Source organism: Rhipicephalus microplus, chromosome 1, assembly GCF_043290135.1.
Source record: "Rhipicephalus microplus isolate Deutch F79 chromosome 1, USDA_Rmic, whole genome shotgun sequence".
Taxonomy (NCBI): Eukaryota; Metazoa; Arthropoda; class Arachnida; order Ixodida; family Ixodidae; genus Rhipicephalus; species Rhipicephalus microplus.
The window spans coordinates 301,255,042-301,279,043 of NC_134700.1; the positions used below are offsets into that span (position 1 = coordinate 301,255,042).

At 47.2% G+C, this 24,002-nt stretch overlaps 1 protein-coding gene across 11 annotated transcripts in view; it reads left to right on the plus strand.

Moving 5' to 3' along the window:
* Positions 1 to 2,281: 2,281 nt before the first annotated feature.
* Positions 2,282 to 24,002, plus strand: part of LOC119165999 (high affinity cAMP-specific and IBMX-insensitive 3',5'-cyclic phosphodiesterase 8B) — a 404,448-nt gene continuing 382,727 nt past the window's right edge. For 5 of the 11 annotated variants that reach the window (XR_012884029.1, XR_012884034.1, XR_012884037.1 and 2 more), the window contains exons 1-2: positions 2,286 to 2,717; positions 2,872 to 2,951. Coding sequence is in view for 6 of the 11 variants with exons in the window: in XM_075865603.1 (XP_075721718.1) it covers positions 2,877 to 2,951 (75 nt within the window). In the remaining 5 variants the exon portion in view is untranslated. Of the gene's footprint in view, positions 2,718 to 2,871; positions 2,952 to 24,002 lie in introns of all 11 variants that reach the window. The other 6 variants (XM_075865564.1, XM_075865568.1, XM_075865573.1 and 3 more) reach the window with 4 other exon arrangements.

Here is a 24,002-nt window from a genome sequence, read left to right on the forward strand (position 1 = left end):
AGCCATAGCAAAACGTCAGGAAGCCTCTATTGAACACAGACATGCTAAGCAGCGGGGTGAACCGACAGATGATGCTGAAAGAAAAGGGGAAATCTTTCTAAGCTGTAGAAGGGATGCATCCCTTCTGAATAATGAAAAGATTAGAAGAAAGGGAGCTCAGTGGCTGGCAGAAGTACATAAAAAAGATAGAAAGGCAGCTGCAAAATTTTGGAACCATTTAAACTCCCTAAGAAATGAGACGAGCCTAGAGCAGAGGTTTATAACTACAGCTCAAGGTGCTAGGCTAGAAGGGGACGAAGCTATTGAATATATAAGAACAAGGATGACAGAAATATTTCAACAAGAAAGTGCTTTATGCACCACAATAGACAAGGATGAATCAAGTGGCACAATGACTCCATTTTCACAACAAGAGTGGGAAAGGGCTGAGAAAAGGGTTCCTAGTAGTACAACAGGCCCAGATGGCATTCCGATTATGCTGATAAAGACATTAGGTCCGAAGTCTAAGCAGGCTTTGAGAGAGGTAGTGAGCAAAATAATAATCGATGGAGAAGTTCCCGATGGATGGAAACTTAGCAGGATGAGCAAGATCTATAAAGGAAAGGGGGACAAAGCTGAAATAAACAACTACCGTCCTATAACAGTGACATCAGTTCCCTATAGGCTGGCGATGCAGATTACAAAGGAAAAACTGCAGGCATGGATGGAGCATGAAGGAGTGCTGGGGGAACTAAAGAATGAGTTTTGGAAACACAAGAGGTTGGAAGACAATCTGTTCTCATTGGCGCAGTGCATCGAAATAGCAGAAAAAGAACCCAGGCCCCTGTGGCTAGCATTTTTGGATATCAAGGGAGCGTACGTTAGCATGGTTCAAGAGGACTTGTGGGGAATACTAGACACACTAGGTGTGGAAGATGGAGTCACCAACCTTTTAAGGGATATCTATAAAGGTATCAAGGCAGTTATAAAGTGGGAAAACAGGTATCCAAGTCTGCAGAGGTAAAACGGGGGCTTAGGCAGGGGCGTCCTCTGTCACCCTTGTTATTCATAATGTACCTGCTAGGATTAGAGGCCGAATTAGAGGGAAGTGGACAGGGCTTCAACCTCTCTTTCATCAAACAAGGAAAACTCATTGAACAGACACTACCAGCATTGATGTACACAGATGATATAGAGCTAATGGCCGACAACAAGGAAGATTTGCAGAGATTGATGGATATCTGCGGTAATGAGGGAGGTAGGTTAGATTTCAGATTCAGTAAGGAAAAAGCAGCGGTCATGATTTTTAATGACAATGAAGGTAGTGAGCTTAGAATACAGGAGGTCACGCTAGAGATAACAGATAAATACAAATATCTGGGCGTATGGGTAAGCAATGGGGCCGAGTACCTAAGGGAACATGAAATATTAGTGACGACTAAAGGTAACCGGAATGCAGCGGTAATGAAAAACAGGGCACTGTGGAACTACAATAGGTAAGATGTTGTGAGAGGAATATGGAAAGGGGTTATGGTTCCTGGTCTGACGTTCGGCAATGCGGTATTGTGCATGAGATCAGAAATTCAAGCAAGATTAGAAATTAAGCAACGTGGAATAGGTAGGCTTGCCTTAGGAGCTCACGGGAATACACCAAATCAGGGAGTACAAGGTGATATGGGATGGACATCATTTTAGGGCAGGGAAGTTAGCAGCAAGATGAAATTTGAAAAGCGACTGAGAGAAATGGGTGAGGAGCGTTGGGATAGGAAGGTATGCAGCTACTCGTATATGAAAAGTGTCGATACGAAATGGAGGAAGCGAACCAGAAAATTTACTGGTAAATACTTGGAAAACAGCAGGGGGCCAAACCAGTAAGAATTATAGGTTAAGAAGAAGGTGAAGGAAGCTGAGACCGATATGGGGTGAATCGGCATGATTAAGAAGTCCGCACTAGAGATCTATCGACCTTTTAAGCAGGAAATTGCCAAGGAAAGGTCTATGATAATACTCGGGGTAGTTCTCTACTGTTTGAGGCCAGGACGGGAGTATTGCGAACCAAGACATATCGGGCCAAATACGAAGGGGTAGACATGGTATGCAGTGCGTGTGGAGAGGAAGAAGAAACTGCTGAACACTTGATAATGTTCTGTAAAGGGCTTCACCCTATAGTTCAGGATGATGGCGCAGAGTTTTTCAAAGCACTGGGGTTTAGGGACAGGGAGGGCAAAATAGACTTTAAGCTGGTAGAATTGACTAAAAGGAGGTTATCTGATTGGGGGGTAAAGTCAAGGCACGAATGAAAATTAAACCCTTCACTGCAAAGTATGAATCGTCAACCTCCCTATTTAAGGAAAAAAATAAATCTAGTTTTTGATTCACTAAGTATTACGGCTTGGTGGCGCTAGCCACCGCCCAATCTAAAGGGTACAGCCATATCCATCCATCCATCCATCTATCCACTGAAGGCGCAGAGCGGCGTGCGCAAGAACTGGTGGGCGCGTTTGCAGTACCCGGCTAACCTAGCTCTCTTACTAATGCGACTTTCGTTGCGTCTGTGATTATGATAACTTTTGTCTATTAATTACTCGTTTGTTAGCCAATCCCCAAGAGTGTATGTGAGCCATACATAAAGGCCATCATCATCGTCGTCTACAGATGTGCGTGGTCACGTGAAAGTCCGGCACGAGCAGCAGAAGAAGAATAGCCATCGGTAGCAACGGTCGTCCACGCTGAGCCAGGTAAGCGCACGCCAGCAACGCCATAGGCCTTACACGTAACTTTCGCCGCAGTTCTGGCACGTTTCCACTGTGATAGTGGCATCCTGCAGAGCCGTCGCTTCTTCGCTATATAGTTTGACACACCCAGCAACTGTTTGGCCCATCTGTTTTGCAGTTGCGATGGCGCCGTCTCAAGACGGGCTGCACGACGCCGACGCGAAGTACAAGATCGCACGGGAGCGCCTCGTTCTCGGAGTGAGTTCGTCTTGGCTTGGCTGTCTGCAGGTTTTTCTAACTTTGTCTGCTGCCGCTGTCTCGCCGAAAGATTCCCAAACAGAGATCTATTAGCTAGATTAATGGCGTACAACGAAAGGGGAATGGTTTGGCTATTCGATATGCCACTTGTCCTTGTTCTGCAGCAGTAAGCGTTTACTGTGTTTCGCATGTAAAGGTCGTGTTTCTGTTTTTAATAGCGCGACTATTAAAAGGGTGGGCGCGACACCAGATGAGTGTCTATGTTGTCATGGTCAGAGTGACCTAGAATAGCCTGGTCCTGGTTCCAGATACTTAGATAGATGCCGTAACTGCCCCGATTGTGGTAAGGCTATCATTATTGTAAAGTTAGCGACCACTATACGCGTGCCTTCTGGAGGGGTCCAAGGAGCAGCGCTAGCAAACGACGCTCCTCCGCTGGTTCGCGTGCATTCTGCGGGCGCCTGAAACCGCTCTCAGTGCGCGTTTCAATCGCTTAATTTTACATTAAAATGATGGCGAAGCGCAATCCGGTGGGCGCACCACCTTTACTGCGCACGCTCAGCAGCTGGCCCAAGCACTGCCACTGTGTAAGAGGCTGTCGCTTCTCCTCCTTACGCTCCCCCATCACCTTATGGGGTAGGGGACGAGTGACAACAACTGAAACTACAGTGAATGCATGGTGTGCTCCACTTGCTAGGACACGTTAACATCAGCCTAGGGCCCGTGATGAATGGAACTCGTCCCTTGTGCTGCTTCGCATGCTATTTGTGGTTCCCTTTAGTGGGTGATTGTGTAATGTTTTTGGCCATTTGTGTGGTAAGCTGCTGATAAAACTTCAAACAACAAGCACAGCAACTAGTTATCCCAGAGTGCGCTTAACGTTGAAATAAAACACTCGCATTTTTGAAGCAGCTTCTGAGCAGTTTACCACTGCAGTTGTCACGCAAGACGTTTGTATTTTCGTTCTTTGCGTGTTTTCAAAACTAGCACTACATCAAGTAGATGTACCTGTTATTTTATAGTTCGAAAAAAAAAACAAAAAAACTGGCAGGTTGGGAGCTTGCCACTGCTATTTGAAACCCTATATGAGTCACCTATAGAAGCCCTATATGAGTGCAGTGCGAAACATGCGCCATTATTCCTTTCATTGCGCGTGTCTTATTGCGCGTGAGAAAGACTTGCACTGCACGTGTGGAATATCAGCAACGAGGGCATTTTAAGATCTCAAGGTATGGCATTTTCACTAGTGTCTCGGTCATTTATTGCTTATGTTTTCAAAGAAATGAAATTATTCAATTCATTCCCCCCTTTTCTATCCGCGCCGCCTCGATGTCCCACGGATTCGAAGGTATCTTTACAGGTTATCCAAAGCAGTATGAAATAAATTCAAGGTACGTACCTACGTACCTTAAGTACCAGGCACTAAAATCAGACCAGCCAGAAAAGCTGTGGTCACTTTTTGTGGGGCTGCCAGAGTATAAAAGAGCATCTTATTAAAAATCTAGTTTTATTTCATGAATTCATAACAAAGATCTTCTTAGGAAGATTCACTGTAAGCTATAATCTCCCCACCCTCATTCGCTTTCAAGGTGGCTACCGTTCTCTCTACCATCGCAAATAAGCAAAGATTCTTGATGCGGCATATATGATTCCAGCTTTTTCCTCCCAGTGTGATGCAGTATTGCAAAAGGACTGAAAGCTGGGCCAGTTGGTGATTGTACTTGAACATGTTTTAACACAGCGCGCAACAACGTGGACACAAAAGACGGAGCTCTGCGGTTAGTCTCTTGTGTCCGCGTAGCCGTGCGCTGTGTTAAAACGTGTTCAAGTGATGCAGTATTGCTTTCTTGCCGAACGCACTTGGTCTTCTGGAGCTTCAGCAAAGAAGCCTCAATCGATCTCGTTCACAATAGCGCGGCAACGTGTAGCAAAAAATATACTGAAGTGAAAAAAGAGGTTCACATGGAGCATGTCAAGGATGGGGAAACGAGAATAAAAATAGTCAATCAAGCATATTAATCGATTGATTGTTTTTCAATTTCGTTTTAATGGATCAATTACTTTTCGTGTGATTTTTTCGTCTAGTAATTGAAATTTCTGATGGGTCTTTTCAAAAGGGTACCTTGTTTCTTCAGAAGCATCTCGACCAAAGTCTCAGACGTGCTCGAGATCACATGTGCACACTTGCGCTTTAGCGAAAATTCGCACTTTCGCCAGAAGACACAGGGAATCGTCGTCTTTCGCTGATATCACCGATGGAAGTATCTGCGGCCATCGTGCAGGGATGATTAGGCAGCAGGTTGTGTTTCCTTGTATCCTACCCACTTGAAGCTGAAGCCAGCCCATCCCGAATCAGAGGTGTTTTTGGCGACCGCACTGATTGCAAAGTCGTGCTAAAAGCATGCAGCGTGGCCAAGGCCCATGGGATACTGCGAAAACCAAAGCAGAGACGACGAAGAAGAGAAAGTAAAAAGAAAAATACATATCATTAGTAAACAACTTGCAATGCAAGCCAGGTGTGCTCGAACGACATACACGAAGAAACGCTGCCACTGGAGGTTGGTCATAATAAGGGCGCTTTTAAGTCATCTTGTTGATTATTATGTGGTGTTTAACGTCCCAAAATCACCATATTGTTATGAGAGACGCCGTAGTGGAAGGCTCCGGAAATTTCGACCACCTGGGGTTCTTTTGCGTGCACCCAAATCTGAGCACATGAGCCTACAACGTTTCCGCCTCCATCGGAAATGCAGCCGCCGTAGCCGGGATATGACCCCGCTACCTGCGGGTGAGCAGCCTAGTACCTTAGCTACTAGACTACCGCGGCAAGGCTAAGTCATCTTGTGCTAGTGACGTTCCGCTGCCTGTGATTTTCCGTAGGATAGTTTCGATGACATCACCTGTTGGCACCCGTGACGAAGAGGAGGAGCCGAGTAATGCGGGGAGTTAATAGATTGATTTGCTACAGTTGATTGCGAACGACAGGACTTGCAGAGCAAGCCAGGCTTGTATGAACAACTTTGTCGAAGGAACGCTCCTACACATGAGGAAATAAGTAAAATAAACACATCCTAACACTCCATACACGCAAATTGTAATAAATGAAAATTCAGCAGATCCCGCGTATCTTGGGAATCGATGTTATGCGAAGCATGCGGAGAGAAAGGGACCATGTTGTAATTGTTTGATTGAGTGACAAGTCATGAAATCCCCGCCGTGGTGGTCTAGTGGCTAAGGTACTCTGCTGCTGACCCGCAGGTCGCGGGATCGAATCCCGGCTGCGGCGGCTGCTTTTCCAATGGAGGCGAAAATGCTGTAGGTCCGTGTGCTCAGATTTGAATGCATGTTAAAAACTCCAGGTGGTCGAAATTTCTGGAGCCCTCCACTACGGCGTCTCTCATAATCATATTGTGTTTTTGGGACGTTAAACCCCACATATCAGATAAGTCGTGAAATGACATAAATATATGTGTAAATGTTGCACGCACCAACATATGTCGACGAATTGCAGATGTTTATATAACCAGCTTGTACTTGTGCAACGATACCAACAGGAGCATGAGTAATAGCAACGCCGGAAGCGATAAGCTGATATGAAGCGCTAGTGCTCGCTAGGATGGTAGGCCGGGAAACTGCTACATAAATCAACTCCAGCGCTCGGCGCTCAACTACAATCGACGTTAACCCGATGTGACGGCTGTATCAAAAGAGCGCATATTTAGGCTTTATAAAATCAGATAGCCAGCACTGTAACCACAACCGACGTTTCACGAACATTAGGCCCCGTATTCACAAACGCTCCTCGACTCGACCCTTCACTCGAAACGCTCCTTGAGTGGCGTTTTCCCCTTCACAAACCACCCTTCACTTGAAAGGCTTTCTTCACTTGAGAAAATCTCGAGTGTTTCCTCGAGATTGTCAAGTAAGCGATCGAGCTACCTTGAATCGCCTCCCGAGGGAAGTTTCTGCGCCAACATCGCGTCCATGACGGAGCCCGTCTCGCTTTGACGGCGTTTCTCGATCAATTAGGCTGCCACCGCCACGTTCTTTCGGCAGAGCCGGTACGTGATTACTACGGAGCTGTCTTCGAACGGTGCTGCAACTGCTACTGTGGCGCCGGGACAGGCGGGCGTGGTGTCAAGATGACTGCTTGCTAGTGCCGTGATGTGTTGTGTTCCGTGCATGAGCCAGTAGATTATCTGCCCTCGGGTGTGCGTATACTCGTCGTGTGAATGCTCCAAGACTTACAGCGGACGCCAGTGCATTGAAGTGTTTCGATGAAGCTCGCACACCGCATCAGTTCAAGCGTAGCGCGAGAGCTTTACAAGCAAGCGAAAAGGAAACGTAATAGCAAACTTTCGATGCACTGCATTCACCGTACTTTAGAGTGGCTTCCTCTCCTGTGAATCTTTGCTACCCTAGCCAAAATTTACGGCGAAGCTTACCTTCGTTAGACGACCGTCTGTATCAACGAGAAGGTAAGCTCTCCTGTGTTTGTTTGTTTTTCAATTTTTTCCTGCTTCGGTCAAATTACTATTAGAACATTTTAAGAAAAGCAAAACAAAGTACAATTGGGCACGATGAGTGTGCTCCTGTTGCTACTACGCATGAAACATAGCTTCCATATACAGTGCCTATGCAGCTCACAATACTACTGAACAACCAAGCCCACCTTTAGGGGATGAAGCAGAGGGTTCATGCTCTGTTACACCTGCATGTACGCAAGAATGCATCGAGTGTCGTATGAAAACGCAAACACATGAAATAGAAATACTGCAGATGCATAATGAGATTGTTTTTTTAGATTGAACCCCCTCCCCCTCCCAGAAGAAGAATTGCTGGCTATGGCACTGATTCGTTCAATTAGATAATAAAATCATAACCATATGCCTGGTCAGCTGCCCAAGTGCCTGAGCCAAACATGTGTCGAAATAGTCAAAGCTAAATAATTCAGCCATATGCATGTGGCGATCTGTTCTTGAGCGCAAGAAATATTAATGAATGTGTGCACCGCTCGAAGTAAAGAACAAATGCGGCTTTTGTGTCCGAGCTATTACGTTTTTCTAATATTATTTCTTGTCTCTTTTTTTTTTGCAGGGGACCAGCTGCCGACAGAAGGACACAGAGGAAAGGTCTCCTAAAATGGGCCGTATTAGCAATTCATTGCAGAGTTTGCGCAACTGTATACAAAAGGTCAAATCCTGCAGTCAATGCTCGCAGCTGCACTGCATTAGGCATGCTATGGTGTCTACTGCCTCGATCCTACTTATGATGTCCTCCGAGCTCGTACTTTATCTTTACAGTGTGTAGGTTGTATATGTTTGATGAACACTTTGCAGTTGCATTCTTGTGTTAGCCACGTTGCTCTTCATCAGCCACATTTAATAAAGGTTCATTTGCAATTCACAACTTTTGCTTTGTTCATTTATCAATACATAATTATCCTCGTGTTTGCCTTTCACGATGAGACAGGACTGCAAAAACCACTTCTCCGATTCTACAGGAAAGCAGTTCTACAAAAATCAAACTTGTTTTATATAAAGCAGCACCACTCTCCTTCCACGTAACTGAGATGGCGTGGTTCTAACGGGTAGACGTGCTATACAATGCAGTAATAGAGGATATTTTATTGACAAGGTTCTTACCAGACGTATCCGCGATGACTGCAATACTCTTGAGCATTTTCACCGTTTTGTTGTACTGGACTTCAATAAATCCGCAGAGTAAAATACGCTGCGTCTTGACGACACTATTTATAAGGTTGAGAGAACCCAAAGGATCGTTTTTGAAACTGAACAATGCCAAAAATCATACGCGGCTTCAATATTATGATTTCCAAAACAATAAAACATTTCATATAAATTATGTAGTGCCGAGGTTTTGGAAAACAGCAGACACCACGATGCTTTTCAACAGGTATTCCCACCAATCATATTCTGCAAATAAAAGCCAAAACTTAAGCGCGAAGGGCATTCGTGCACTAACAAAGGTGCTTGTGAGCTTGCAGATGAAGACGACGAGGAAAAAAAATTAAGACGTTGCCGCTGTGTGAACTTGGAGACGGAAGCTACACATATTTAAAAGTTACGTCTATTCTAATCTGTCAAATTAGGTGCATCCACAAATGCAGGGCAGAAAAAGGGACAATGAAAGACAATAGCTGATTACTCAGGCATCTTTGGTAGTTTAAAATGTTAAAATTGACACACGCACACAGACACACACCAGTCCCTGTTAACTTACTATATAGGCTGCTAATTGAAGAGAACAACTGTAAAATGAAATTTCCGCCAATAGTTAAAGAAAGGCACACGATCGCTTCTCTTAACTTGCGTAGCTGTCTAATTCGAACGCTCAGTCAAGAGTAGACCATGCCTACTTTTTAACGCTACCCTGGCATAACCTTGCATATCAGTTGCGAGCATTGTCTTCCAAATTTCCTATTATACGCAGAGGAACAACTACGAAAGCGCCACGTTGAAATTCGCAGTAAATGAGAAAAATAAACATTGCACAGGCCCCTCAAATCGGGAACTGTGCACGTACTCTCGTAGCGAGCACGAATTTACGTAAGCGTAATCCTTGTACACAATGTGGTGGTAAATTCTGAAAGCACGCCAATTTAATGTGATATATAGTAAAAATACTAACTCCACCACGTTATCTATTCGGCAGCTACATTAGTGATCAGAAGGCTCTCAGCAAAGCGAAAGTAAACAAAGAAATAAACCATCTGTTGTGCTTCCTGTCATCACTCACGTAGTTCGTTAGTCACCCCGGCGAAAGTAGGGTCTCAAACGAGACACACGCAGACACTACCGTTATATAAACTGCAATTGACAGACGCATACGAGACAAAATAAACTAAGCACGTAGAAACGGTCAGAAGCAGACAAAATGCCATCAGCTGTTCGTTCAGCTCCCTGGGTACAGTGGCTACAATAACGAAGTGTGATGAACGCGCCGGCTAGCGCTTAACGCCTTGGGAGGAAACCGCCAGATGGCGCTGGCACACGTTTGCACGTGCTAATATAGTGCTAATGGCCAACAACAAGGAAGATTTGCAGAGATTGATGGACATCTGTGGTAATGAGGGAGATAGGTTAGATTTTAGATTCAGTAAGGAAAAATCAGCAGTCATGATTTTCAATGTCAACGAAGGTAGTGAGCTTAGAATACAGGAAGTCACGCTAGAGATAACAGATAAATACAAATATCTGGGCGTATGGATAAGCAATGGGACCGAGTACCTGAGGGAACACGAAATATATGTGACGACTAAAGGTAACAGGAATGCAGTAGTGATGAAAAATAGGGCACTGTGAAATTACAATAGGTATGATGTAGTGAGAGGAATATGGAAAGGGGTCATGGTTCCTGGGCTGACGTTCGGCAATGCTGTCTTGTGCATGAGATCAAAAGTTCAAGCAAGATTAGAAATTAAGCAACGTGGAATAGGTAGGCTTGCTTTAGGAGCTCACGGGAATACACCAAATCAGGGAGTACAAGGTGATATGGGATGGACATCATTTGAGGGCAGGGAAGCTAGTAGTAAGATAGAAATTTAGAAGCTATTGAGAGAAATGGGAGAGGAGCGTTGGGCTAGGAAGGTTTTCAGCTACTTGTACATGAAGAATGTCGATACAAAATGGAGGAAGCGAACCAGGAAATTGACTGGTAAATACTTAGAAAACAGCAGGTGGCCAAACCAAAAAGAACTATCGGTTAAGAAGAAAGTGAAGGAAACGGAGACTGACATGTGGAGAATGGGCATGATTAAGAAGTCCGCACTAGAGATCTATCGAACTTTTAAGCAGGAAATTGCCAAGGGAAGGATCTATGATAATACTCGGGGTAGTTCTCTACTGTTTGAGGCCAGGACGGGAGTACTGCGAACCAAGACATATCGAGCCAAATACGAAGGGGTAGACACAGTATGCAGTGCGTGTGGAGAGGAAGAAGAAACTGCCGAACACTTGATAATGTTCTGTGAAGGGCTTCACCCTATAGTTCAGGATGATGGCGCAGAGTTTTTCAAAGCACTGGGGTTAAGGGACCGGCAGGGCAAAATAGACTTTAAGCGGGTATACTTAACTAGAAGGAGGTTATCTGATTGGTGGCTAAAGTCAAGGCACGAGTGAAAATTAAACTCTTCACTGCAAAGTACGCATCCTCAAACTCACTTTTTAAAGAAAAAAAATAAATCTAGTTTTTGGTTCATTAAGTATTACGGCTTGGTGGCGCTAGCCACCGCCCGGTCTAAAGGGTACAGCCATATCCATCCATCCATCCATCCATCCAGCGTCATACATTTGCACGGAGAACTCCTCGCTCTACTTCCAAGCTGTGCGGACGTGTTTTGGCGCGCTCCACCTGTTCGGCGGATTCAAGGTCGGGCAAGGTTGTGCAAGGTCGATTGGTGCAGAAGCAGCGCGCAACGAGAGATAAGTTTCTCTTCATTTCTTTGTGTTTGTGAACACTATTATTATTTTTTTCGCTCCTAATCAATAATTAGCGTTGCGAGTACTGTAGGTGTGGGACACGGGCAACGTTGTAGTGACGTTGACCACGTGAACGGGCTAGGCGGTTGTTTTGAAGAAGGGCGGGGCACCCGGTTACTTGTTAAAGAGCTAAAGCCGAACATGAAGGGGACCTAGTGAGAGGCTACTAGCGAAATTGAACACGTATGTGTGCGGTGTAGGCGGCAGCTTCAAACAGTTGTTCAGGCGTGAGAGTTAATGGAGGCGTCTGGATAGCGGGATTGGGGTTGAACGCAGGCCTGTCGGGCACTTGGTCCGATGGTCGGGCGGGCGATGGCTAAGGAGGCTAGGAAAACCACGAGCGAGAGTGAGCTGGTGCAGTGCGAAGAATGCTAGCGCTGGTGCTACTTGGATGAGACAGCATTCACGAGTTTGGCCGACGCGCAGAACGCGAACTTCGTGTACAGGCTGTGCGAGGCACTGAAGGCGGCCGTGCAGCGCATGGAGGCTAGCATCAAGGGGCTTCAGGGGGAGCTTAGGGCGGAACGGGAGCAGAGGATAGAACTCCAAAAAGAGCTCGGAGCGTCGCGGGAGGAGGCTACCGCCAGCCTATTAGAGCAAATGAAGGGCGACCTTCAAAAAGAACGGGAAGGGCGGACCGAGCTAGAGCAGCGGGTAAAGGAACTAATGGCGCTTTGCCCTGGCCCCGAGCGGTGTGAGACGGAAGGCGTGGGAAGCGGAGAAGGCGACAGGTGGGAAGGAACAAACGAGAAGGGAGGTCAGGGGGCCGCAGTGTCTGGCCACAGCACGGAGGCTCCGAGAACATACGGCTCGGTGGCGCAGCAGTCTTCAAGCAGGGCAGAAACACAGGACAGACGGCAGAGAGAGAAACAGGGGAAGCAAACACGGGCGCCATCACAAACAGGAAGCCAGCGATTGGAGCGTAGAAGGGTCCTAGTGGTGGGGGACTCCAACGTGGCCAGGGTTAGGGATGGCATCTTCAAGACAGTGAAGGAAGATGGGAGAGTCAAGGTGGAGGCACAGTCAGAGAAGAGCATAGTGGATGCACTGGCCAAAGCTCAGGAGGTTGTAGAAAACAGCATGGAGGGCGAAAATCTAGTCATTATTCATGCTGGGCTCAATGATGTGTTGGAGGGCAAGGATCAGAACCTTCAGAGAAAGCTAGAGGATTGGATGCGTAAGGTCCGAAAAGCCTCTGGGAGTGCGCATGTGACCATATGCACAGTCCCAGAGGTCTGGGGGCAGCCTCGTGGGATTGAAGGGAGGGTAGTAGAGGCCAATTGTGTGATGAAGGGTTTGAGCCGGCAACTCGGATACAGCATAATGGAAATTAACCAAGACATGAAAATTTTAGGGTGGCAAGCCGGCATTAGCTTTGCCATTTTTCGCCATTTTTCTGAGAAGCGTGGCATCCGCTAAACACTTGCAAGGAATTTTGTGCCGATTGTTCATGCAGAGGCTGACGACCATAAGGAATCATGCCTGAAGTGTGTATGCGCCACAGTTAATGACTGAACAAGAGCAAGCTTTTGTGATGGGTTGGAGCATTGCACGACCCACACGCTACGCTACTCGCATTGTGCGACGACTGGTTAATTGTTCTTTCGCTGTTTTAAGACGCTTTATGTTGTATTAACGTGATTGCGTTCCCGACATCATCCCTGCCTAAGGCAAGCTTATCAAAAAGTCCGAAGAACTGGTGTGGCTCACTGGTAGAATACTGGGCAGGCACACAGCAGACCCGGGTTGGAGTCTTACGGTGTCTTTAATGCTAGTTTTTTTTTTCTAATTTCGTGAAATGTGGTTTCGGGCATCGGTGGTGTTGGACAACTGTGCGTGACCTGAGTTGTGATCTAATAACAGCTTTCGCTGGGAAACTTGTTCGGTACTCCTAATATCGTAGGAAGGTAGTGTTGGACTCAAAATAAACGTTGTTTTAAGCTACTTTCTAGCTCACTTTAATTAAGCGAATACAGGTCGGTGACAGCGCCAACGGTGGTGTATGGCGAGGACTACATACCAACATATTCTGGCTGACTATCGAGTCAACGAACTCCCTTTCACGCAATATATGTATGAATAAAAGGTGTGGAAAGTCGGTATTGGAATAACGATCAATACGACTGTGAAAATGAGTGAAGGAACAATTACAGTTCAAAAGGGAAGATTGGCGCTAGTTAATGTAAAAGCCCCCTTATGTAATGCCCTTACATGAAAGGGGGACAATTGAGGTAATAAACTGAACTGGGCTGAATGCGTATAGCAGTTGCTTATAATTGCTTATAAACAATCAGAATCCAGCTGTTTGCGCCATGCGCATTTAGGAAAAGTCCGTTAAGGAATTAGAACACAGCCTTTAATGAAGAGAAAAAGAGACAATCAACATTAAAGATGAAGTATGCTCTATCAAACAATCGATCCAGTTCGCAGATTCAGCAAGGTCGACCATTGGGCGAGGTTAGGATCACCATTAACTTCGTGTGAAGTACTACACAGAACATGAATGCATGCGGATAAAACACTTAAGCACGTAATTTCTGTGTTTCCTCCGCTTTGTCATGCACTCATCAGACAATCAAACCGAGTAATCTGCGTCTTCACCCGTGTTCTACCTTCGCCTAACTAAATCTAGATGCCGATTTTTCTCAACGGTGTTTGAAACGGTACCTTTGAAACGGTACATCACTAACGCAGCTTGCTGTGCGAGTTGCTTCATAATATTCGGAAGAGTAATCCAACGAAAGACACAAAGACAGCAAAGAAGAACAACCACAGAGAGCAAGCATCGGACTTCAAGCACAATGTTTATTGCAGAAAGCCCACCCACACACAACCCAGCAACGCGTGCATAAATTATGCTACCTGAGTCATTTCACAGTGGCACAACTAACAGTTGTGGTGTACACGTATCCCGAAGGAGTACGGCCACCAGCGTACGTGGGTCCGGTCTTAGCGAGCCGCAAGGCACGCGTTAACAGTCGCCGTGGCGAGAACACGATACTGCTCAAAGTCGCAACACTTTATTGTGGCAACACCAAACGCAGTGCAGCCCGTTGCAAAATGCGCGGCGGGAAAGCAAATAGGCTTATCCACGCCACGGGCACAAAGTACTACACAGGGTGCCGAGCACGTCTCCGCGGTAAAGGTGATCCACGGAGACACCGGGACCAAGGCCCGGTTGCTCGAGCGAGGGCAAAGGCGCTCGCGTTGGCTTCGAAGGGAGATGGGTCGGCGTAGCTAGGCCACGCACTAGGACACCGTACCACCCCTCGGCCGTGCGTACGCAGCGGGGCAACAAAAGGTGAGCGTTCGCATCGGGCGCGAGGCGCCGTCAGCGAAGTCCGACGAGCCCCGAGCGACGGGAGTCGATGGACGGAAAAGATTGCGTGACTCACCATTTGTTGTCCCGGAGAGTACTCCCTGCCCCTGACGCAGCGCGCGAAAACCTCTCGGGAGGCTCCACGCGCGGCGCCACAGTCAACATCCGCTACCGGGTGAGGGAGCTAAACGTCATTCCGCCCCTCCCAGCGCGGCAGACAGCAAAGGAGGGCAGACATGTCGGGACATGAGAACGGCAGAGAAGGCGGCAAAGCCCGCGCAAAGGCAGCGGGCCAGCCTCAATTCCCACACAGTGCACAGGTGTCAAGTTGTTACAAACAGCACATTTTCATGAAACACTATGGAGTCGACGCTACCGTGCAATCACTATGTAGCAATGCGAATTCTTTATCTGTAAGGTGGGCTGATGGATGATTTACACATGATGCTTTGCTATGTTTTACTTTATTTTGAAGGCTTCAAATACTTCACGTTCCAGCTTATTTTTTCTTTCTTTGCCAATGACACTTATTGATTTGAAATCAGGGACGTAATGCCATTGCAGTGCAGAGGTGAGTTTCCACCAGTGCCTGTAGAGAGTAGAGTGCAGTGTTTACGGAGTCTGTCATTGAAGCTGATCGGTTCTTCTGACTTTTGTAAACACGGCCACATGACAAGAAAAATTCAAAACTCACGTACGCCTGCGATGCAAAAGGCTGTACCTGCGCGCCCGTGATTTCAAATTAGGGTGCCATAAAAAACGAATTCAGAAATAACATTTAATATGACAGTTGCAAAGCATATCAACATAATAAAAAAAGGCAACGTGACATATGTGATGCGAACCCTCAGTTTTTAGTCAGTGGGCGCGCGTGGTGTTGATATTTTGGCTTTGTGGAATTGCGCTGTTTGCCACACCTTGATGTGCTCAACTCTTGGCTTTGTATTGTTAAATGTACAACATACTCGGCTCAGATAGCCCATTTACGCATGCGCTGATGGTTCATGCGTGTGGGGGCTTTCTTTAATAAATATTTAGTTGTTAGTCCAGCACTTGTCCTGTCTGGTTCCTTCGCTGTTTTTGGGCTCTTGGACGGTTTCTTATAAAGAATAGTTACCTAAAGATCATGACTTTTATAGTCATGCGAGTGACGTAAAAACTGTCTTAACATACGTCCTCTGCTCCTGATAACCTTCCATCATGTGGATATGCGAATTGACTTGATCAACACATGACGTGATCTGTTTCACCATTCATCCACAAACTATACAGACCAATCGCCCTTCTTTCAGCATGTTGAACGAAATATTCGGAAAGATAATCTGAATTGTGCATAGTGGTCTACCGTAGATCATCGTTATGCGAGTGATTGAAGAATTGATAAAAGTGCCAAATAACAAATGAACCCTCTAGATGACCGATTACGAAACGGCATTAAGCTCTCGAGATATATCAGCGGTTCTAGAGGTTGTGGAAGTGTTGTGTCCGGTCATTCTGGCATAGGAGATTCGCAAAGACGGGGTCGAGGCAACTTGAAGATACTAAACTTCCTTCAGTAGAAGGAAACTTGACGTTTATTTAGAATTAAACAGGACAAGCATTTTGCTACGTGACGAACATATCGCGAAACCACACAAAGATGTCTCCGCTGAGCCTACGCCCGCCTGCGGGTCGATGTTTTTGACTAGGTATTTCAACCACAACAACGTGTCCCTTTCTTGATGTGAGAAGGTCCGGAGCAAAGGGCTCACGCTCGTGCAGTGGAGCAAAAAAATGACCACCGCTCGTGTCATCCGCCGTGACACCGCTCTCGTCAAGCAGGGCGGCGTGGCCGGGAAGCCAGGAACCATTGCAGTAGTATTAAGGTGGCTCCCTTGTAGTGCTGTTGTCAGATAGGAAGGAGACGCGGTGCCGAAGCGCTTTGTCCCAGAGTCACACTTAACTCATCAAGCCATCATCATCCTACGTCTGCCCCGGCACTGCCTCCCCCCCGGGTCGTGTGGGGGGATGTTTTGTTTCGGGCAGACGGCCATGCCCTGGCAAAGGGGCCACCGTTCGGCGCCAGGCGCCAAACAGACACAGCCTGCCTCCCGGCGTACAAGCCAGGGAGGCCCGCAAAGGGACTACCCTTTGAAGAAGCAACTTCGGTCACAACGCACAAAGTAAACGTACCCTGGCAAGGGGGGCTATCGCAGCGCGTGGGGTGCGCTGCGGTCATGGCCCGTCTCCTGACCACTAGGGCCCAGCGAGACTTGACACAGGGGCTACCCTTCCGCACGGTGGCTCTCGACATCGCACGCAAAGCGGACGTACCCAAAAGCGTGGCAGCGGGACTGCCCTCGGTCGCGGTAACTTCAGTCACCACAACCAAAGTGCCCGTGCCCTCACACTGTCGCGCGGCTGAGAGCCTGCGACGACACCCCCTCAGGACGGATGGGCTATCGCTCGGCGCGAGGCACTTTGCGGTCACGGCCCGTCTCCTCACCACAAGGGCGCAGTGAGACACAATCCGTCCTGTGGGGCCTACGGGACTACTATTTGCTGCAGAGGCCAGTGCCGCTGCACGCAAACCAAACGTACCCACGGGAACCGGCACGGCCGAAAGCCGGCTTAGTCCTTCTCGAGGAAGGGAGCCACCTTCCGCCTCGACGAGTAGAGTCGCCGAGCCTGCAGAAGGGGCCAACACGGACCTTGCGGGGAAAGCCCGACAAGGCGACAGGATCACCTTAGCACATGCAAAGCTTGGGTGAAAGACCATACAGACCAAACTCGGGGGCGACTAATCACTAGGCCTAGTCGTGGAGCCTTAGAGAAAGCCATCATTAAAAATTGATGGTTATCTGCCCTCCTGCCTCACTGAAAATCACTGCCGGACGGTGCCACATCTCATAAAACTTTTTTGCACCTAGGCGCTGCCACTATCGGTGGAGAACGAACCAGACCTCTTTCCGTACTTTTGCAAGCACTTCGTGAAGCCCGGGTCGCTTGCCGTCAAAGGCGGCACCGCACCGTGCCACCCACACTTGGTAGGAGCACTCAACAAGCAGACGCACGTATTGCTTAGCCGCTTGTCCCGACAGGGGATGAAGAAAACGAACGGTATTGAAAGGAACAGCTGGGTGGCCAAACAAGCTAGCTATCCTTCGATGGAGGGCAGCTGGTAGTGCGCACTGTGAGAACACATGAACCAGGTCCTCCATAGTGCCACAAAACGGGCACGCTCCTCGTTGAGGAACTCTCGTGAAGGGCCTGAACTTTAGAGGCAGGCACCCTCTGGCCAGGCGATACATGAATGTAGCGCGCTTGGCGTCCAGGAGTAGTATTCGTCGAACTCCTTGCCTCGTCGGGCTGCATAGCGCCCCACTTCCCGTGTCGGGAGCACATATTTGGACGGCCATCAGCAGGCCCACAGCCCTCCGGCAACCTGTTCCTTCTCTTAGGAGCAAGAGGAAAGGGGTCACCGCTTTCTCCGTGACTCGGTGCCAGACCGACCCAACAACATGTTGCGTGGACAAGTACACGTGTGCGATTCCATAGCTACACCACTTTCAGAAAAAAAATGGAAAATTCCTTCTGACACTGGCAGTGTAAATTCCTGTTTTATAACCCCTGTCCCCCCTGCATCCCCTACTTTTTGTTTTTTTGGACGAAAGGACTCGGAACATGCATTTTAGGGGGTCACGCATACCAACAATCACGGCACTTGGAGAGCCTTCGTTGAAAAGCTCCAGCGTATGAGTCACCCGTTGTAAGGCCGCAGGGTTGAGTTGAAACGAAAAGGAAGTTAAAAAAAGAAATGGATAGAACTTCAGTTACGCGTGAAAGTGGGTATAGTAGGCGAGCGGTAGTACACGATTTTTCATAGCGCGAAACAAAAGTAGCCGAATTCTCGGTGCCATGCAATGCTTCCGCGATTTCGTGAGATCATCAAATCCGGAAATCAAGGAGCACGTACAACTGGCCATGTAATAGGTTAACCGAATCACTCGCAAACGTGAGGAAAAAAGCGTACATTTAAGAGCTCATTATTTTATTGGATGTCATACGTATCGTATACCGTTTACTTGTTGTATGAGGAAGAAGAAAATGACAGGGATTTTAGCCATTCCTTGTTTAGTGGTAGAGTGTGCATAGGCCAGGCGGTACGCTCAAAGAACCTGAAATGTCAGTCACATCATCGAGAGGAGACTCGCCTGCTCGACTGCAGAGAGTGTGGTCTCTCGCCAGTTTTTAACGATACCCAGCAATGAAGTGTATGCGAGAGGGAACTGATGAAAGCATATATAAAATGCCACGATATGCGATAGAGAATGAACTTAAGTATATAAAATTCAAAGAAAAAACGTAGTCCTGATCGTGTACCTGCCATAGCATTATCACGAAAAGACTCTGATCATCTTTTTAGAGAAATGTAATTCACAATGTGTCGTTCCCTGGGTAAATCTTTATGGTTTTTACGGCGCATGGGCACGTCTTGGTTATTAATTATGTGATTGTCTCATGCGTAGTGTTTTCATCTGTACTAGCTGCATCACGTGTAGCACATGTTCGTCTTGGTTTTTTTTTTCGAACCGTGTTGCTTTATTAAAAATACTGACGTCCAAGCTTGCGTGTTCAATCTTATAGTGTGCCCGCGTCCTTCAAGGCTGGGTTCGTCATTCTTTCAAAGGATTTGCCAGCAGCTTACCGACATGAATCGTGTGAGGCATATGCAAAGACAGTACAAAAAAAAAACAGCATATCCACGGAGTGAATGATGACTGGTGGGGCGAAGCGATCGTCAGTCCGTTCGTGCTTTCGTCCGTCCATACGTCCGTCCGTGCCTCCGTCCATCCGTGGGACCATTGTTGCATCCGTTCGCCCGTGCGTCCCTCCATGCATCCATCCCTACGTCCGCTCTTCCGTCTGTCCGTGCGGCCGTCGCTCCGTATGTCCGTTCGTGCGTGCGTCGGCCCCTTTGTCTGTCAGTCCGTCCATCTATCTGTACGTCCGTCCGTCTATCTAGTGAGCATTCGAAGTACAGCCATCTCATATCTTTTCATCATGTATTCATCATATAGAAGTGCCGCCATCCAGCGGACATGTTAAGGACCGCTCTTTCGGGTATGTGCCATCGGTGGCTACATACACCATCAGAGGATGGACAGACCCACACACTAAGAAGTTTTGCCCCTAAAAAAGAATGCTGAACATTTGTGGAACTAATAAACTTACATCCAACATACGTACCGCGGTAAAACGGTGTTTTGATGCGTGTTCGATCCCAGCCGCGGTAATGGCTATTTGACGAACGCTAACCGGGTGGTAAAAACGTCCCCAAAAATTAATATTGTACTGTACACGACTTGAGATAAGTACTCCCTCGCCCCATTTTCTCCCCATTTTCAGTATGCATGCTCGAAAACAAAGCATTTACTAAACGTTTGCCAATTCTCTCCAGTAATCTCATATGTCGTATACTGCAGTTAATGCTAAAAGCTGTGAATTTCATCCAATTAAGGAAAAAAGCAAAAAAAAAGACTTGTCGTTTCGGTTTCCACGCCGCCGCCGATGATTTTACCCGGCATGCGCCGCCACCGCCGACTCAAAATGATCCCCACGCCGCCACCGGTCGAAACCGCCTCGGCGCACACCTCTACTAAATAGACGGCTAAATTAACGGTGGCCATCTTGAGTCCCATTCTAATTCTCACGTAGCCGGCAAAATAGACAGCTTCGAGAAGACCGCACCGTAGACAAATAGGATGCAGGCTACTTTGCATTCTAAACAAGATGGCAGCTCAGCGAATCGCTCAGATAGGTCAAATCTCGCCACAATGGTCATGTGCACACAAGCAGACGCTTTCCCAGACGCTGAATGTGAGCAATGTTTATTTGTTTTTAATTTAAACAGGAAATAAGCCACAAAATACAACTGTTATGCTTGTTCATTTTGGATTTTTCTTCTCGACGCGAGGTGGCGCCTCGTCGTGTAAAAGCCGACCAGAGGTGTTCCGATTCTCAGACAGCATGGGCTCGGTGCTGTCTTCTAAGCAGTCTGCGTAGACTTTTACGTGCTTTCTAAAGAATCGGAACACAGCCACACTTTCCTATTCCAGCCACTGTTGGAAGAGCGAGTGTTGGCAGACCGGAAGCGGGAGTTTTGCTAACTCTACCGGAACAAGGTTTACGGAAACCACGCTACTACTCTAAATGCATGTATTTTGCTGTAATGTCAATTTATAAAAAATAATAACTAAGAAAAGCGTTCTTGTATTGTACAAAAATAGGCAATGCTTAACCACAATTTCGAATACGCTCGTTATCAGGCGCTTTTCTCGGCGCATGCAGTTCACTCAAGTGAAGGGAGCATTAAGGCCTCCCTTGGCGAAGCAAGTGTGAAGGAGCATTCATGAAACACAGCGGCCTCTTGAGTGGAGGAGCATGCTCCGCCTTGACTTCGTCAAGTCGAGGGGAGTCCTTGAGTGAAGGAGCGTTTGTGAATACAGGCCTAGGGTCTATGAAAAGCAGTTTTGAGACCTCACGTGGTTATATGGTGGAATGCTTGATTGTCACTCAGAATGCTTGTGTTAGATTCCTGCTGGGAAACATAAAAATGAATATTTGCATTTGTCGGGTCAACGCTGCCGATGTGTGGTTTTTCTAAACGCTCACGTGCTAAAATTGCCCACGTGTGTTCTCGTTGTTCCTGGGTATATGCTAGTAGGTGGTGGTGGTGGTGAAAAACGTTTATTGCAGAAAAAGTTTACTAGAGAGTGCCGACGCATGCTAGTGAGTTTCTATCATCTGTAGCTCATACCCGCCCGCGGGTATGTGCCACTGCCTGGTGGGAAGTGCTTGACGACGTATTGTGACATTATTTGTGTGTTGATCAGCGCGACAATTCATTAAACTAACTTACCCTCCCATACTAATTTTGGTTCACGCCAAGTTAAAAGGGTCATCACGAGAGGACCCAGACAATGCCCCCTTAAAGAGGATTCACACGAGGGAACAGAGGAGAAATTTCGCAGCGGACGGCGCATCGTGGGACGTGCGCATCATCGAAATGTGCCGTCCTCGCTTCATCCGCTCTCCTCCACTTGCAGCACGGATGGAAATGTGTCGCCGCTATTTCGATCCCTCCGTTTGACGGTCGCCTGCTTTCGATCAAGAGGATTCAGTGTCACATCTGTCAACATTGGTCAGATTGGCGTGGTTAGGAAGGCAGCCGGCTTAAACGCTACGTGTTTTATACTAGGCGACAACTTTTCTTGGGTAAGCTACAGAGGCGGAACTTTTGCACATGTAGCACTACGCGAAATAGTCCGTTTTGACGCGCGTCTCGTAATGCCGTGGAAAGTAACGGGGGCGCACAATAAAAGTTTCATGTAAGCACAAACGCTGCTTAGCGTTTGAGGTGCACGTAAAAAGGCGGGACTTTCTCACGCGTTCAAAAATGTGAAGTCACAACAGATAACATAAAAGAAATACGAATATCTTAGTGGTGTCAGCTGCGTCCCTGTCTCAAATAGCTTCACGTAGAAAATAAAGGTGGAACAAGCGTGCTCCATAAGCATAGGAGTTGAGAGTATGCACGAGGATCCCGCGAGCGTAGCTCCGGTTGTGTGCATGCGACCTGTCCGCTGCTGCGCCGGATTGAACTAATCACGTGACTATTTGGTCCACGGAGCAGCGGGATTTTGCCCTCGTGTGTGAATCTTCTCTGGGAATCTAGTTAGTTACCCTTAATGACCAGCGGTTATCCTTTCTACGCGCTACTTGCCCGGCCCATGTCCATTTTCCCTTCTTGATTTCAACTATGATATCCCTAACCCCCCGTTTGTTCCCTAATCCACTCTGCTCTCTTCCCGTCTCTTAAGGTTACACCTACCATTTTTCTTTCCATTGTTCGCTGCGTTGTGCTCAATTTAAGCTGAACACTTTGTAAATCTCCAGGTTTCTGCTCCGTAGCTAAGTACCGGCAAGATACAGTCAGGAACAGTCATCTAACCCGCTCCTGTTTGCCATGCAGGTTGGTAGAAAAAGCTCTTTGTTTTCAAAAAATAATCGAGTAATTACTGTCTCGTCCAGCTGCCGAGCCCGCAGTACTGTGTATGCCTTGATTTTGAATGTATCGATATCATTCACTGTTTATTATTGCTACTGTCAGGGGACATAGAAACCAATTCAGGGCCTACTGACCCTGTAATTCTGGCTGAGCTTAATAAAATATCTACCAGGCAGTTCGCACTCCTTTCCGATGTGCCACACTTAAAAGTACAACTGCATACTACAGAAAAAAACTATTCGTGGTCTAAGTGATAGAATAACACAGTTGGAGGAGCATTACAAAACCCTTTCAACTGTGCGATCAGAACTAGTGCCATTGCAGACCAGTACGGCTGCCACCAGCCGTCACATTGAAACTTTAGAGGCTCGGTTTGAGGACGCTGAAAATCGCTCGCGACGCAACAACCTGCTAAATCCACGGACTTCTAGATACTAACCACTCTGAAACTTTCTTGGAATCGGAAGGATTAATTATGAACCTCTGCAGTGAGCACCTAAACATAAAAATTGACCCGAAGGAAATTGAAAGGGCGCATCGGCTCGGCCGCTACAAGGCTGGCCTGCAGCGTCCTATCATAGTAAGATTTACGTCTTTTAAAATTAAAGAAGCGATCTTGTCTAACGGCAAAAAACTGAAAGGTACCACTTACGCAATCAGGCAGGACTGCTCACGTTCGGTTCAAAATGCACGAGAACACCTAATAGCCTTCGATAGAAACAAGTTGACCGCTTTTTCATGCCCTTATAAAACGCTGTTTCTTGGTTCAAAGAAGCATGCCTTCGATGAAGTATCGCAAAAAGTCAAAGAATCCCATAGCAAACCAGGCAGCATCGCCAACTGCTACACCGCCCGCGTAATGACGCGCGAGCAAATATCACTACTTCCGTGGTCTGCACTAACGTGCGCAGCTTCCTTTCAAAACGCGAGAAAATATGTAGTCTTGTCTCGTCATCTAGCAGCAATATAGTCGTGCTCTCCGAAACGTGGCTTTCTGGTGACGTCGAAATACTGATCGATCTTCCGAACTTGAACGTTTTTCGTGACGATCTTAAAGCGCCCGTGGGGGAGGTGTTCTCATCGCCACTATAGTAAGCTACTTTCGTGCTCAGTCGTCGACATTGCTACTGACTTAGAAATCCTATGGCTTCCCATTCGTTCTACACCACTAACATTGCTAC